Consider the following 15,775-nt stretch of genomic DNA (forward strand, 5'->3'; position numbering starts at 1 on the left):
ACTCTTTTGTAATATGTCTTAAAAATAATCAACTAAAAGGATTGTTTTTGTTTTTTATATATTTCTAGATTTAAAGTTAAATAAACTATTTTTGTAAGTAAATATTTATTATTACTAATTAAATTCACTAGATAACTTAACTCTACTTATAAAAAATTGTATTTAGAGTGTCAATAATCAAATAGAAATTAAATATTCATAGTAATAAAATACTTTTATTAATATACTTAATTATTTTTACCTAAATATGAAGTAAAGTTTTATAAAAATAAAAATATAACAAACATTCCTAATATTTTTATGTAAAAATATTAAAAAAATGGAAGAAAAAAGTAAATTGTTTATAAAAAAAGAGAAATAGATGAACTGAAACCTGACAGAATAAAATTTTAAATAAATTAAAAATCAAGATTTTAAATAATTTTTTAAAATTAAATTTTGAAAATATTTTTTTGTTTGTTAAATATTTATGTGCTGAAATAACTTTTAATTGTTAAAATAATAAAAATTTATTTATCAAATAATCATTTTTTTGAAAGAAATTTTCGCTATTGCAATGGATAATAAAAATAATTAAATCATGAGCTGACCCAAATATGTTAATTCGTTTGACACCAATGTTAGATATGGAAATAAATTTTATTGTGAGATGTTTTTGTGAAATAAAATACCTATTAAAAATAAATAAGAAAGAAGATGAAGGATGGTAAAGATATATTTCGTTATAATAATTACAAACAAACTTATTAATAAATTAATAAAAGAAACATTTTCAAATCACTGAATATTATTAACTATAATATAAAAGCAATCAATCAATCAATAACTTTTAGAAGAAATGTCAAACTACAAAGTAAAAAATGTTAAAAATGAATTTAATGCTAATAAATAAAATTATATTTTTATACTCATTTATTTTCTATAAAAATAATTAGAATCAATCATCTTACTCTCCAATTTCTAGATAGGAAGGATATGAAAAGGATATCATCATTTCTTAATTGAAATCAGAAATATGGGAACTTAAGTAGCAAGAGCGTGAATATTCTGAAATCATCGCACATAACAAGAATCTTGAAGGTTAGTACTAACTTTTGAAGGATGAGAAGGTATTTAAAATTAAATAAAATCTTTATCTTGAACTATTAGAATCAATAGAGAGCTTTAAAAAATAACATTTGTTTTTTAGTTTGTTTTGCTAATACAAAATAAAAAGCATTATTAAATAGCATATTGAAACTTATTTTAATTTTTTAGTTCAGAATAGAAAATGAATTGAAGCAAAAGAATCATGAATAAATCAAGCAATTAGCTAACTACAGATAGCGCGTTGATTAGCTAGAATAAGCTTTAACTGAAAGAAAGATAGAAATTTAAGAATTAAGAGCTGAAAATATTGCCTAAAGGGAGCATTGCGATCACAAGTAGCTTGAAATTTCTAGACTTAAAACTGAATAAATCCACTTAGAGGATACTATAACTAGATTGTAGAATGAGAATATCTCAATTAAAAATGAATTAGATGATTTAAGAGATTACAAAAGAAAAGTCAACAGCGATATGGAATTACTTATCAACACAAACGATAATCTCCAAAGCAAGACCTTAGATTAAGACAAGATTATTAGATCATTAGATTATGAAAAGATTTAACAATAGAGATATGTTGATTCTTTGAAGAGTTAAATTACTTAGGTAACTATTTTTTTTAAAGCTATTTAGAAGATATTTTTATAAAAATAATCAACATAGATAATTTTAAAATAAAATATGCTAATCTTTAAATGGAAATAAATGGTTATTTTGTTAAAAACAGTTAGAAAATGAATTGATTAACAAGAGTGACAACATTAAAGACGTTTAAAATCAAGTAATTGATTACAAATAATAGTTGGTATCCTTAGAAAGAGCTTTAGAAGATGTTGAAAAGCTTAGAGAAAAATATAAATAAGAGAGCCTTCATCACTAGACTTGTCTTAAGGAAGAAATTAGCAAGAACTTTGATTTGAATTAGCAAATTCTTAACTTAGACAGCAATCTTAGGTAAAATTATAAATCACATTTATTAATTTTTCATCAAAAAATATATTTTTATAGGAGCAAAGTCAACTTTATTGATGAATTGAAGCGTCAGTTAGACGAAGTAAAGAGAGACGTCACAGAAACCCTTGAATAAAACGATTTCATTTCCAATGAATTAGAAAGATATAAGAGAAACTTTGATATTGCCTCAGCCTAAAATGCTGAAGTAATTAATTAATTAAATTTAATTTGAATTTTTAAATAATATCATTTTAACTGAATAGTTATTGAGATAATTAGAGCAATTCAATGAATAAGATGAAGAAATAAGACATATTTTAGATAGAAAGGGATAAGTTAGAGAAATTAAAACAAGAGTTGATAACTACTTGAGATAATCTTAAAATGACTTCAGAATGGTATCTCCAAACAACAGGAGTTATCTTGCTGCCTCTGGTAAACATAACAGAAGAAATTCTTAAAACTCAGCTTCCAAGTATGAATGAATGAATAAATTTATATAAAATTGAATATAAATGATTGATGTTGAGAAACTTTAATTTGTATTTCAGCTAAAAAATAAATATAAAACATTAATTAGATTTATTTATATTTATATGCTATTTGCATTATGTTTATCTCCAAATTTATTTTTTTAATTAATCAACATGTATGTTTTATTTTATTTTATTATTTTTATTCTTCAAAATTAATAATTATTTTTTAACTTGTAATTTTGAAAGTAAAATAATAATTAATCACAATTTCAAATAAACAATAAACAAAAAATATAAAAGGAATTTTATATAATAATAATATTTATTAATTAATTAAAATTGATTGTTTGTTTGTTAGTAAGTTTGTTTTTGAAAATTTTCATTTGAAAATGTAAACTTAATATATTACAGTTACATATGTATTTTTATATGCAATACAGTTAATATATTAGGATAAACTGCATTATTAATAAGTTATTTAAAAATTTATTTATTTTTGGATCATACGAAAGTCTATTTTATAATTAAAAAATTTAATAATTATTTGAATATGTTTGATAAATATTTACATCTTCCCAAGAGTTGTTACCAGCACCACCAAAGTTATCGACAGTAGTTTGATCGAAAAGACCTACCTTATCAGCTAACATAAGAGTTAAGAACATACCAGGGGAGGCCTTCCAGAAGTATTTAGTGAAGAAACCAGCGAAGTAATTACCAGAGAATTCATGATACCAGATCCAGACAGCAGCCTTTCTGTAATTACCATTAAAAGTGCAAGGAGCACCAGGAACCTTGGGCCAGAAATCAACCATTTCTCTAGTAACCATCCAGGGGTAAGAGAAGACGGCAGCAAGGTAGGTACTAATACCAGCAATAATCATCTAATTTTTAATATTAGTAGATTAATTAATACATTTTATATTTAAATTTAAAATAGAGATTAACAATCAAACACTAATTGTTTTTTTTAACAAATTTTATCGTTTATTTCTCAGGTTAAATATTTTTAAAAAGCTTGCTTAAGTATTTATATGTGGACTATATTGATAACTCCCATTTTTAAATATATTCAAATGCTATTATAAAAATTGTTCTATGAGATCTTTTTTTTTTTTTGCTTAAATAATTATTCTATTGCAGTTTTGGCTAGTTATTATTAATTCTTTATATTCAAAGGCTATCTAAAAACAAACTTACTTAATAATATCTATTTTTTATAGTTATGTTTTAAAAATAATAGAGACTTTCATGGTAATTGGTAGAGGCAACAAACATGCTTTCTTTCTTTCTATATTTGTTTATTTATTTATTTCCCCACATATTGCTGTGTTTATAATTTAATAATTTTCATTTTTCTTGCTGATTTATCATAGAAAACATCATAATTGCTTATTCTTTTACTTTAGCTATGCTTAGTAATTCTAATTTAAGTATTTTGTGTTACCCTCATTTATAAGAGTAACCTTTAGTGTGACTGATACTTTTAACTCAAAATTTGTATAATGTCAGAGAATAAATATTTACCTTGCAAGCATATTCGTTTTATTCACCAACTCTCCAAGCAAAGGAAGCCTTGTCCTTAAGGAAATCATATGTGTAAAAGAGAGTGAAAGTTTGGAAGAAGTTTCTGATGATTAAGGGGAAGGAATTTTTAAATAAGAAATAAGGACCTTCTTCGAAGGGGATTCTTGCTAAAGCAGATAAGTAGCTGGAATAACCTCTTTAGAGTTCCTTGGGGAAAGTCTTGTCTCCGTAGTAGGCCATACGAGCAAGTTCGAATGGAACAGAGAAAGGAGCAGTGAACAAAGCAGCGAGCATAGTGGTAGGAATTTTTCTAACAAAGTTAAATTCGAAACCGGCGAAGACTCTCTACCAACCATTGTTAAGCCATCTGAAAGTAGCTAATCTGGCACCAATATCAAAAGTACCGATGCATAAGGCGTATTGAGATCTATTCCAAACAGCCTTTCTGTAATTTTCAAGCTTGAAAACTTCCTTCATGAAAGTTGCAGCTTGACGTAAATTTTAAGGCTTTTCATATTTAGTAGCAAGTAATTTGCAGTTTTCAACGAGTGCAGTGATATTTTCTTAAACTAAGGAAGCAACAACACCTGCAGTAACACCTCTCTTGACATTGTTGTATAAGGTGGAATCGGGTCTATATATTAAATTAAAATCAGATAAAAACAATTTAAATAGAATGTGTGAAAATCATTTTAATTTATTAATTTAAATGTATTTATTTATTTATATATTTCTTTGCTTGTTTCTTTATTTATTTATGTCTTTTAATATGAATGAATATCTTTCCCCTTTCAAATCTTTTTTTGAGTATTTTATTTATTTCTCTTGCTTTCTCTTAATTTTAATTTTTTTGCTTATTAAAGAGGAGGAAAGGAGCAGGATAGATATATATATGAAAAACAAATAAAGAGGATAGATATCTGAACTAAAAAATGGAATCTAGCACTTATTTCAGTTACACCCTGACTAGCTATTTCTCTATAACTATTATGCTTACAATAGATCATATCAGCGCCTACTCAGACAAATATGTCCTATCAATCGCTTCTTTTGATTTGAATAACAAGATTTTATTCTGAGTTTGCTCTGCTGATATCGTTGAGATATATAAACAAATAAGGTGTAAAATCCTCTCTAATATCCCAAAATAAAATGCTAAATTGCTTGTAGTTCATCATATCCTTTATTTAATCATATCTATAATAATCGCACCTTCTAACCCAACCTTGAACGTTGTAAATATCCCAATAGAGGGAGTGTCTTCTTTTGATATCTTCTAATTCGAAAAACATTCTTGCTAACTATACTTAGTTTTTCCTAAAGTATCTCTTCTTCTTATTTTTTGTTTCTTTATTTTTTTTATTAATAATTGCCTTCTCTTTTATTTTAATGCATACATAACAATTAAAGAGAGATCATTACTTAAATAAATTAAATAACTAAATAAATCATTTCCAATTTCATTTTATTTTCAATATACATTCATTCATAGTGGCTCCTTCATTTATGTGAATAAACATGCAAAATATTAAATTCACTCATTCATTATTTTAATAAGGATAAATACAATTAATCAGTCAATCCTCTTATTATATTTATAAATATCAAATTTGATTTAATGGATTATTCCATTCTTAATATTATGATCATTTTATTCTTCTTTTCTTTGTACGAACAAAAGAATCAAGAAAATATTTATTGCATCTTTATTTGTGATAATTGGATCTTTACACCTCACTATAAATTTAAATAAAACTTAAATATTGATTTATCTCTATTATATAAAAAGTTTTAATAAAAAATTTAATATGTCTTTCATCCAAAATTTATCTTTTATTTAAAAATAAAATATAAAATTTTATATTAAAATTAAAAATATCATTTACAAAAATATATATTCACTTGCAGCAGTAAATTATATCTGAAATATAAACAAAATTATTGATACTAATCAAAATAGTGGTTTTTTAGAGAAATTTTTTTTTCAAAAAATAAATTTATTTTTCATAAGATGGATTTTTATATTTTTTGATTATTTAGGGTTTGTTTTTAGACAGATTCATTCTTTAGTAAAATTTAAATTTAATTTATATTTAAATTTAATATTAAAAGTTCAGGATTTAGTTTTTAATTAAAATCTTAAAAGCAAAAATTAATTTAGTTTAATTCAAAATAAGATTTACAAGCAAAAGAGTAATGAATGAGAAATAAAGATCATTTTTTAATTTATCTATCTATGATTTAATTTGATTATTAAAGCTTTTTAAATGATATTTAATAAAATAACTAATAAAAATACGTTTAGTTGCTAATTTACTTATTATATTTACCTTTAAAATTTCTGTAATTTTTTAATTTAAATAGAGTTTTATATAAAATTTATTATAATTAATTAGATTGATTATAGATTTTTTTGTACTTAAAAAAAATCAACTAATTTATATCTAAAAAAATATTTAAAGTATTTTTAATTTATTATTTTTTATAAAGAATTTTGATTGAAAGGATTAAAATTTTTTAATTTTACAGGTTTTAAATTTGATATTATTCATTTTTGAGTGGTTTATAAATTTTTTGAGAATATTTCTATAAAAATATTTTAGATTTCTAAATAATTATATAATAATACTAATATCTCATATTTTATTATTGACATTTTTAAAGAACTTTAAAACTAATTAACATTTATGGTTTTAATTAATCTAAGTAAATATCTTTAAACTTATGAGTTAAAACATAATAAGTTTTCAAACAATATCTGTAAAATATTGATAAATTAATTTTGACTTAACATTTATTTTAATGGGATGTTTATTTTGTTTAATATTAAAGTTAAAATGAATTAATATTTTTTAGTTTCAGTCAAAGGAAATAATTTAGAATATTTAATTTTTTAGAATTTTATTTAAAAGCTAATTATTTTTTTAGATCACTCATTCATTCATTAATAAATAAATAAATTATTTTGGTATTTTAAGTTGAGAAATTATCATATATCCTGTTTGTAAATAAAGTTAAATAAATAATAATAGTTTCTAGTCAGAAAGTGATAGAAGATAATCTTGGCAAAATATATCAGCGAAATTATAATTATTTAAACAAGAGAATAGAAATTCTTCCAAACCATTACAACTCATATGCTTTAATTGCTTAGGAAATATTTTTAAATAAACATAATAAAAATAACAAATAACATTCTTTTTTGAATTATTTTAAATACTTTTACTTACTTTTTGCTATATGTTTAAATTTTCCTAATAAAAAAGTCTATTTTTTGGTTAGTTTATTATATGGGTATATACAACTATCTCCTTAATAAATTAAGTTTTTATATTTCAATATATAGTTTTTAGGGTATTCATTCATTTCGAGTAATATCTATCGCTAGCAGACCTTCTATGTATGATTAATTTTTTATAATATAATTTTTTAAATAAAACAAGCCAATAATAATCCTAACAAGAAAACTAGCAAGCAAGCAAGAAAGCAAATATACAAACTAATAATCAATCAATAAAATAAACAAAAATTTCAGATCAAAATTCATTCAAAAGCTTAAGAAAAAGAAAAAAAGTAATATAAATAATCATTTCAAGAAACTTAAACAAAATATCAAGAAACTCAGTAAAGAAAAAAAAGAATAGAAGACTTTACTCAGTCAATCAATCACTTTTTTCTTTCTGCAAATTTGATACAAATATTAAGTGATCAGTTGATTAATTCATTCAATCAATCAATAAAAGTTAGCAGATAAACAAATAAAGAATCAAAAAAACATAGAAAAAAAAAATCAAATAAGCAAGCAAGAATCTTAGCAGATAGGCATCTCATCTCATAGTCACTTTGCTTAAATATTTTTGTATAGATTTAATAAATCTTGTTTAGAGATAAAAAATTCAGTTCATAAATTATAGTTCATAAGTAGTCTTAAGATGGATTTTTCAAAATCATATTAAGAAGGAGTAAAAAGTAAAGTTTATTAAAAAGAAGCAGATTTATTAGAGTAAGACGACATCGATCATATATTTTCGTAAAGTGCTTATGCTTCTATAGGAAACTCTTTTGTTTAAGTGAATTCTGTTCAAAATAGTGCAATACAACACTAATTTGATGCTGAGATTATATAAAACCCAAAACTATCATTTGATAAAGAATAATTAAATAATTCAGATCAAGTCTAGTAGGAAAAAAATGACAATATTTAAATAGAAGAAAAAGCAAGAGAGTCCATTCATTCCAACATAATTAATTTACTTGATTCAGGAGAAGAAGTTTAGATCAATCAAAATATGGATTTGTATTCGTTTGAAAACTATGGCGAAAATGAGATAGATAAAAAGTTTTTAGAAAACAAAAGAATCGAAAATGCTAATAAAGAGATAATTGAAAATAATATCAATAACTTACTAGAATATGTTCCTGATAATGCTGAAGACCAGCAAAATTCTTAGTTTTTTGATATTTAAGCTCAAACAACTGCGTTATCAGCTAAAATGCTTCTCGAATCTTCTATTTAATCCAATAATTAGTTATAGATAGCCTCTAATAACTAACCAGAAATATAGAAAGGTTCATAATAAATTCAATTGTAAAAACAAGGAAGTAGTAACTCTCAAAAAAACTTAATTTCTAGCTTGCATTAAAACATAATTTTTGAAGATGATGAAGAATAAGAGAGCGAAAGAGACAATAAATCAATGCAGCTATACAAAGAAAGAGATTAGATCATAGCTATTGATAAATCGCTAATGACTAATAGGATCATTATTGTTTGTGAGCCAGAGCTTATTACTGAAGGGTTTTTATTTAATTCACATCAAATTTTAAGATTAATTTTCCTACTTTTCTTACACTTGAAAGAATATTAAACAATCACTTATTTTGACCATATAATCAAATCAATAAATAAGTAAATGATCGTCGTATTTATAATTTAAATATTCATTTACTAATCAAAAAGAACTCTTCCTGACAGATCTACTTTTTAATTTCATTTTCAAATTTTTAAATTAGAAAGAATTAATTACAAAATATTAGGTGTTTCAAAACATTTTTGCATTAAAATGAACTTATAAAACAAACAATATCAAGTTAGAATGATAAGAAAAATTCATTATAAAATTATTTTATGAGTAAGAAACGAAAGAAAATTAATCTAAATAGCAAAATTTATTTAAAATAAAAACTTATTTTATTATTTTAAAATAAATAGGTATATAACTACTTATAAATTGTACAGAGTCAAAAGTAAAATTCAGTAGTATTCAGGGTTTGATTCAGAAGTTTTGAGGAGGTAAAATATTTTTTTAAAGCTCAGTTTTAAAATAACAACAAGACTTGGATATTTTTTTAAATCTTCTTTGAACTTTTAATGATAATTTATATTTATTCAAATATAAAAAGGTTTAGCGATTTTGAATGGCTATATAACGAGCTTGTGAATAAATACGGAGGATATCTTATTCCTTTATTACCAGAAAAAAATATTTTAACTAAATTCAATATTGAGACAGCAGACTTCACTAAAGATAGGCAAAAGAATTTAGAATTTTTCCTATAAAAACTTCTTGACCATTAAAAACTTCAAACAGTTCCAGAACTTAAGTTATTTTTGTTTGCTAAGAACGAAGTAAAAATCTATTTTAAATCATATTTAAGATTAAATATAATCTAATAATTCTCATAGGTTTTTTCGTTAGTGAAAGGAGAAGCAGAATCATAAAAGACAATCGAATAAAAATACCAAAATGTTATAGGCTCAGTTAAAAATTACTTTTAACAAAGTATAGTGCCTTTTTTTGGGTAAGAAAAATAAATAATACTTACTTACATACATACATTCTTAGTAGCATTAAAGAGAACAATAATTTTTTATAAAAAAAAAGATATTCTCAAGAAAAAGGTTAGGAGATAGTGAGAGAGTAAACAGAATTAGATAAAGATCTAAATAATTATGAAGCATATATTCAAAATTTGGCATAAAAAATGCACAATTTTTTGAAAGTTTACGAATGCCATTTTAGTGTAATGGATGAAGAGCTTAAGTACTTAAATGAACTTAATACTCATTATTCTAAATATATAGAATCCACTTAAAAAGAAATTAAAATATCAAATAGACATTAACAACTAAATTTATAAAGTGAAGCATACAATTAATAGGAAAAAAGTAATTTGATAAACTAAAAACTTATCAATTTAAAAGAAGACTACATTTTCAAATGGAGGAATTAGTTTCAGCCTTAGTTAGAAGTAATTAATTAAATAATTATTTGTTTTTTCTTTAATAATAATAAAATGATTTGAATTTAGGTTTGGTATAAAAATTGCATTGCAGCTTAGGAAGCATTAAATAGAAGAAAAGAAATTATAATTACTATAGTCAACCATAGTAAAAGAATTTAAGAATTAAATCTCTAAAATAAAAAGAATAACAATCAAGTAAATTATTCTGAATAAGAAATTAAGTTTAAAATTCTTATTTACTAACTGTATATTTATTTTTTAGAGAGACACAGAGATGGACATTTTATATAATAATCTTGTAAAAAATTAACAGAAGCTAGAAAATATAAACAAGATTCTAGTCACAGAGATCAAAGAATACGATGAAAACTAGCAATAATAATTTGAGCAAATGATTAATTTATTTATTGAAATAGAGAAAGATTTTCATTATAAGGTAAAATTAATTAAATCAATATAAAAGTAAATCTATTCATTTTAATATTTTAGTAAAATGAAATCTATCATGGAAGAGAGCCTAATATAATTTGAAATAAATAAAGTTGAGCCTATTTTTTACAAGATACTTACTTACTAATTAAATTTACTATATATAAATCAATATTAAAAAGTAAATCAATAAATAAATAACTACTATCTAAATTTTTAAATATAGAGTAAAAACTACCTACCTAAATAAATAAATATAACAGAAGACTGACTGACTATCGTTTAAAACTTTTAAAACTAATTAAATCAAGCTACCCTTTCAAAAATATACATAAATAAATAAATACCAGGCTGCTTCGATGCCTTTTATTACATTCAATATAAATATTTTATAATCACAAAACTATTTATTGCTTAAACTAATAATCAATAATAAATAATCTTTACTTTACCCATGTAAAAATAGTTTCAAACATATCATCAAGAAAGCTATTAATTAATTCTTGATTAACATAAGAAGAGAAATTTATATAAATATTTAGTATTAAATTGTTACTCACTTTATAATATAAAACTTGTATTTATTAAAAAATTGAATTATTATTTGTTTGCATGTACTCCTTCCTTCCTTCCTTCCTTCCTTCTATTAAATAAACTATTTTTATCATCAAAAATATTTTAACTAATTTTCATTTATTTTATTATCATAATTTATTCATTTATTTAGTCAATAAATAATTTATTATATATATTTAAAATATATCTAAAAAGCATACTTTTTAATTATCTTAAAAGTTTTACAAAATTAGAGTAATATTTATTATTCAATAAATTATTTTAAATTTAGAAAATATTAAGGTAAATAATATTTTTTCACACAAAAACATAAAAACTTATTTAAATAAATGACTCATATATTTATTTATATCATCAATCATTTTAGTTATCATCAAAGATCTTTTCGCCTTTATTTTGTATAACTTAATACAGCTTATACCTCAAACAATTTATATAGTCATTGATATGTATTGATATATGTTGATTTCAATGATATCCATATTTCATTAATTATTATATTATTTCAACTTGTTTGTTAATTAATTTATTCAATTACCTTTTTCTATTTGCTTTTGAAAAAAAGCATGTTTTTTATTTTGTCGTCATATCCTTTTAATTAAAAATTTTTTCAAATTTTTAAAAGTAAATTTTTAATTAGAAAAAATCAAATTTTTTTTAAGGTAATGTGAATATAATAAATACTTAAATTCTAGTTGTGAAGATTAAAATAATATTAATCAAAAAAATAATTCATTTTTATTAGATGTATTTATTTTGACTAAATAAAAGAATTTTCTAAATTTTTTAGATATTTTTTGAAAGTCTTATAAATTTTTTTTTTGCTTTAACAATAGTGACAAAATAATATGTTTAGATTTTTTTTCACTCATATATAAAATGTTAAAATAAATAAATAAACAATAATTAATTTTATAATTTATATTTAAATTTTAGGTCTTAAAATTTATGAAATACTCAAATTTAAATTTATTTATTGAGTAGTTAATTTTTTTTAGCAAATTAAATAATTATTTAGATTGGTAAAATAATTTTTAAAATAAATAAAAAATTGATGGTCAAGCATTTAATTTAGAATAGTATAAGTAAGTAATAACTAGAGGATTTAATTATTGTTAATGAAAAATATTTGTTAAAAATGCAAAAATGAAAGATTGAAGAGATAAATACTATGAATTTACAAATAAAAAAGATACCCTTAATTATAATTGTCAAAATTTAGGATAAAAATTAACATTTAAATGTGATATTAAATGAATTATTTATTATTAGTTAAATTCTTTAAAAGATAGGAAACATTAAATGAATCAATCAACGAAACATTCATTATGTGAATAAATTAATAAATAAATAAATCAAAGGAGCAACATACATACATATATACATATATACATGCATACAATAAAGAAGGAAATATATATGAGCCGCAACATAATAAATGAAGAAGAAAGAAGAAGTGAGAGAAAGAGAAGGAAAATGCTTGGGAAATGAAATAAATAAAAAAATAAAAAAGAAAAAATCTTATTTTGATTTAATTCTTTTTGTATATTTGTATTTACTTATATAAAATAAAGAAAATAAAGAAGAGAAATTTTAAGAGAAGCAAAGAGAAAATAAGAGATAAAAAGGATGCACTCTACTTTACGTGTTTTCACTAAGAATAACTGTTTGAGTTTCACCAACATGAACAGATTTTCTACTGCTGCTCAAGTCGCTCAAGCTAACTACTCCAAGTTCAGAGCTGACTACAGTGCTTCAGTAGCTGCTTTCTAATAAAGAATGTAATTCACTAGATACTTAACTTTTTTTATCATGGATAGTAAGTAACATTCGCTCTTAGCAAAACGACTGAATAATGACTGCATGATTTGGATTTTGTCCCTAAAAAACATAGCATCATAAGCATAACATACAAGCAGATCATAAAACGAATAAATAATAAAATAATTAGTCATTTTAAGTTATAAGATTAAGGAAATTACAAGCGGTTTTCATTTATTTTTTCAACAATCAAAATTATTCATTATCAAAAGAGCAATTAGATAGAGTTAAAATATTTGAAATGCGAAGGAATTAATTAGATCAAGTATCTTTTTAAATGCTTATAAAAGCAATTAAAATAGGAATAAAATAGCAAAGTACTTTACTCTAAGCTAATTAATAAGTATTCAATAGGTTAAATAGATAGTTTTTGGACAAAATAAATAAATAAATAATTAGTTATTGATTGTTTTTATCATTAAAGATATTTCTAACAATGCATTTATTTAGTTGAAATTTGTTAAAAATGCCAGTGGTTCATTAGCAAAGCACTGAACAAAGCAATTTAAATGAATGTTACTAACTATAATAAAAACAGAATAATATTATAACCAACAAATTAAACGCTTTTTTAACCTTCTTTTCTTATAGTAAGACTATCGAAAAGGAAAATACAGGTTCCATGAAGAAGCCTATGGCTAAGGCTTACGAACACCCCTACAACAGCGAACACCACCCTTTGAACTTCTCCGCTGTTAAAATCGCTGAAACTTTCCACGACTTCATTGGTCCCGAATAGGTTTCTCCTCACTACGAAAGTTTTGCCATGTCAAGAAAGTTTTTGTTGAGTAATCTCATTCTACAATTTGCATCCTTAGCGTTTTGATGAATATCATTAATTTTTTAAGCAAATAATATCCTTTTTCTTCTTTGGAAAAAAATTTGTATCAATTATTTGCAAAGCAATATCTTTGAATAACTTTTGAAAAAATCTTTTATTCGATTAAACAAACATATATACATAATAAATGAATCAATCAATCAATAAATGAATCAATCAATGATATTCTTTAGAAATTAGAATTCACTTCAGCGTTAAATCTAAAATTTATTAATAAACTTTTTTTTAATTTTAAAAAGCTTTCTGGGGTGGTTTCTTCGTTTTGAACTTCGGTATGGCCACTGTTGACCTTAACTGGATCATGAAATCTACTTACATTCCTTGGATTTTCTGGTTCTAATTAATGTACTTCTACGTTGAAGGTAAAAACTCCATGTTCATGTAAGCAATTATTCATTTCTTAATACATTAAAATATTTTATTGTCTGAATATCCGTAAATTATTTTATTTATTGTTATATAGGCCCTTACTCCAAAGATTCTACAGAAGAGCTGCTGCCAACGAAATCTTCACCATGGAAGCTTTCTATCACGAAAATATTGAAAATAAGTTAAGAAACCTTATGAGAAGTAATCAATTAACTAAAATTAGGAATTTTATCCAATTATTAAATCCTTTAACGAGATATATTAAAACAACAAAAATATGTTTTAATGAGAAATGAAAAAATAATTTTATTCATTTAGCATTAAAAAAATAAAACTAATATTGATTTTTAATTAACTAATTATCTTAGTCACTAAGGGACAACTCGAATACTGGGACATCCACACCAGCTATGGTGAAATTAGAGCTGACTCTATTAACAATGTATTTATTTATTTATAATTTAATTATGATTTCTATATTAATTATTGTTTACATAAAAAAGTTCTTAGCTAATGAATATTTAAGATTATAATCCCACATCACTAGCAGAGCCTTAAACATCTTGAAATAAGCTTAAGCTTACGAAACCATGAACTAAGCTGCTTTACTTCAAAAGTTGATTGATGATGCTACCTCTGCTATTGACAACGCCCTTAAGGGTGATAAGAAGGCTGAAGTCTTAGCAAGATCCCTCGATTCTGCCATCGATGGTCTCTCCAAGGGTTACATGGATTACCAAAATGATCCTCTTCTTCCTTTGATTCTTTCTTCTATTGAAGCTAACGTCAAGAAGATCACCACTCTTTCTGCTCAAGAGTATGAATTTTTATAATAATATTTAAAATTTTAATTTGTCATATTTAAAAAATAGACAAGCTAACTTAATCGGTTTAACCGCAGAACAACTCAAGAGCATCAAGGAAAACGATGTTAGGTAAATTGAATTGACTCTTTAGATAAATAATTTTAACTAATAAATTATTTTCATAAAAATAAAATAGAGCCAGAAAGGAATTCTTAGAATCTCAACCCAAATTAGATAACAATCTTAAAAATATCGAATCTGTTAAGAAGATTTTAGCCACCTGGGGTAAGTGAACAAAAAATACTTAGGTATTTTGATCACTTGCATAAATTCAGTGATAACTTAATAAATCAATTTATTAAATAATTCCACACACTCTATAAAGCTTTTAAGAAGTACTATATGTGCCTTTTTGCTTAGTATAAATTATTATTCAATAAGCTTAACTTAAAGAAAATAAAAATCATCTTATAAGTTTATTTGTTTGTTTGTGGAATTCCCATTCATTAAATTGAACTTCCTAAATTCTTTTGCTTTACTTACAAAATCCATAAAAATAAATTAAAAATTTTAATGTCAATTTGTACAAAAAATTTATTAAAATGAATGATAAAATTTTGTAATTTAATTAATTACATATC

General features: G+C 22.9%; 4 protein-coding genes across 4 annotated transcripts; 3 read left to right on the forward strand and 1 right to left on the reverse strand. All coding sequences in view use genetic code 6, as the record gives it.

The window, feature by feature from the left end:
* Positions 1-838: 838 nt before the first annotated feature.
* TTHERM_00128280 (hypothetical protein) lies at positions 839-2,528 on the forward strand (the record flags this gene model as incomplete). The annotated part of the gene is made up of 6 exons (XM_001016309.3): positions 839-853; positions 936-1,109; positions 1,258-1,695; positions 1,817-2,043; positions 2,098-2,248; positions 2,307-2,528. The coding sequence occupies 6 exons, from the start codon at positions 839-841 to the stop codon at positions 2,526-2,528; spliced, it is 1,227 nt and encodes a 408-aa protein (XP_001016309.2).
* Positions 2,529-3,020: 492 nt separating this feature from the next.
* TTHERM_00127269 (oxoglutarate/malate translocator protein, putative) lies at positions 3,021-5,338 on the reverse strand (the record flags this gene model as incomplete). Its single annotated transcript, XM_001470750.2, has 4 exons — positions 3,021-3,032; positions 3,089-3,403; positions 4,047-4,680; positions 5,259-5,338. The coding sequence occupies 4 exons, from the start codon at positions 5,336-5,338 to the stop codon at positions 3,021-3,023; spliced, it is 1,041 nt and encodes a 346-aa protein (XP_001470800.1).
* A 2,640-nt stretch (positions 5,339-7,978) lies between these two features.
* Positions 7,979-10,823, forward strand: TTHERM_00127270 (PX-SNX-like domain protein; the record flags this gene model as incomplete). Its single annotated transcript, XM_001016307.2, has 8 exons — positions 7,979-8,844; positions 9,259-9,339; positions 9,450-9,675; positions 9,733-9,848; positions 9,932-10,298; positions 10,359-10,487; positions 10,555-10,728; positions 10,782-10,823. The coding sequence occupies 8 exons, from the start codon at positions 7,979-7,981 to the stop codon at positions 10,821-10,823; spliced, it is 2,001 nt and encodes a 666-aa protein (XP_001016307.2).
* Positions 10,824-12,926: 2,103 nt separating this feature from the next.
* Positions 12,927-15,427, forward strand: TTHERM_00127260 (transmembrane protein, putative; the record flags this gene model as incomplete). Its single annotated transcript, XM_001016306.2, has 8 exons — positions 12,927-13,078; positions 13,710-13,906; positions 14,199-14,340; positions 14,423-14,529; positions 14,697-14,770; positions 14,832-15,145; positions 15,201-15,263; positions 15,331-15,427. The coding sequence occupies 8 exons, from the start codon at positions 12,927-12,929 to the stop codon at positions 15,425-15,427; spliced, it is 1,146 nt and encodes a 381-aa protein (XP_001016306.2).
* Positions 15,428-15,775: the final 348 nt, after the last annotated feature.

This window comes from Tetrahymena thermophila (assembly GCF_000189635.1).
Source record: "Tetrahymena thermophila SB210 genomic scaffold scf_8254645, whole genome shotgun sequence".
NCBI classification, from domain to species: Eukaryota; Ciliophora; class Oligohymenophorea; order Hymenostomatida; family Tetrahymenidae; genus Tetrahymena; species Tetrahymena thermophila.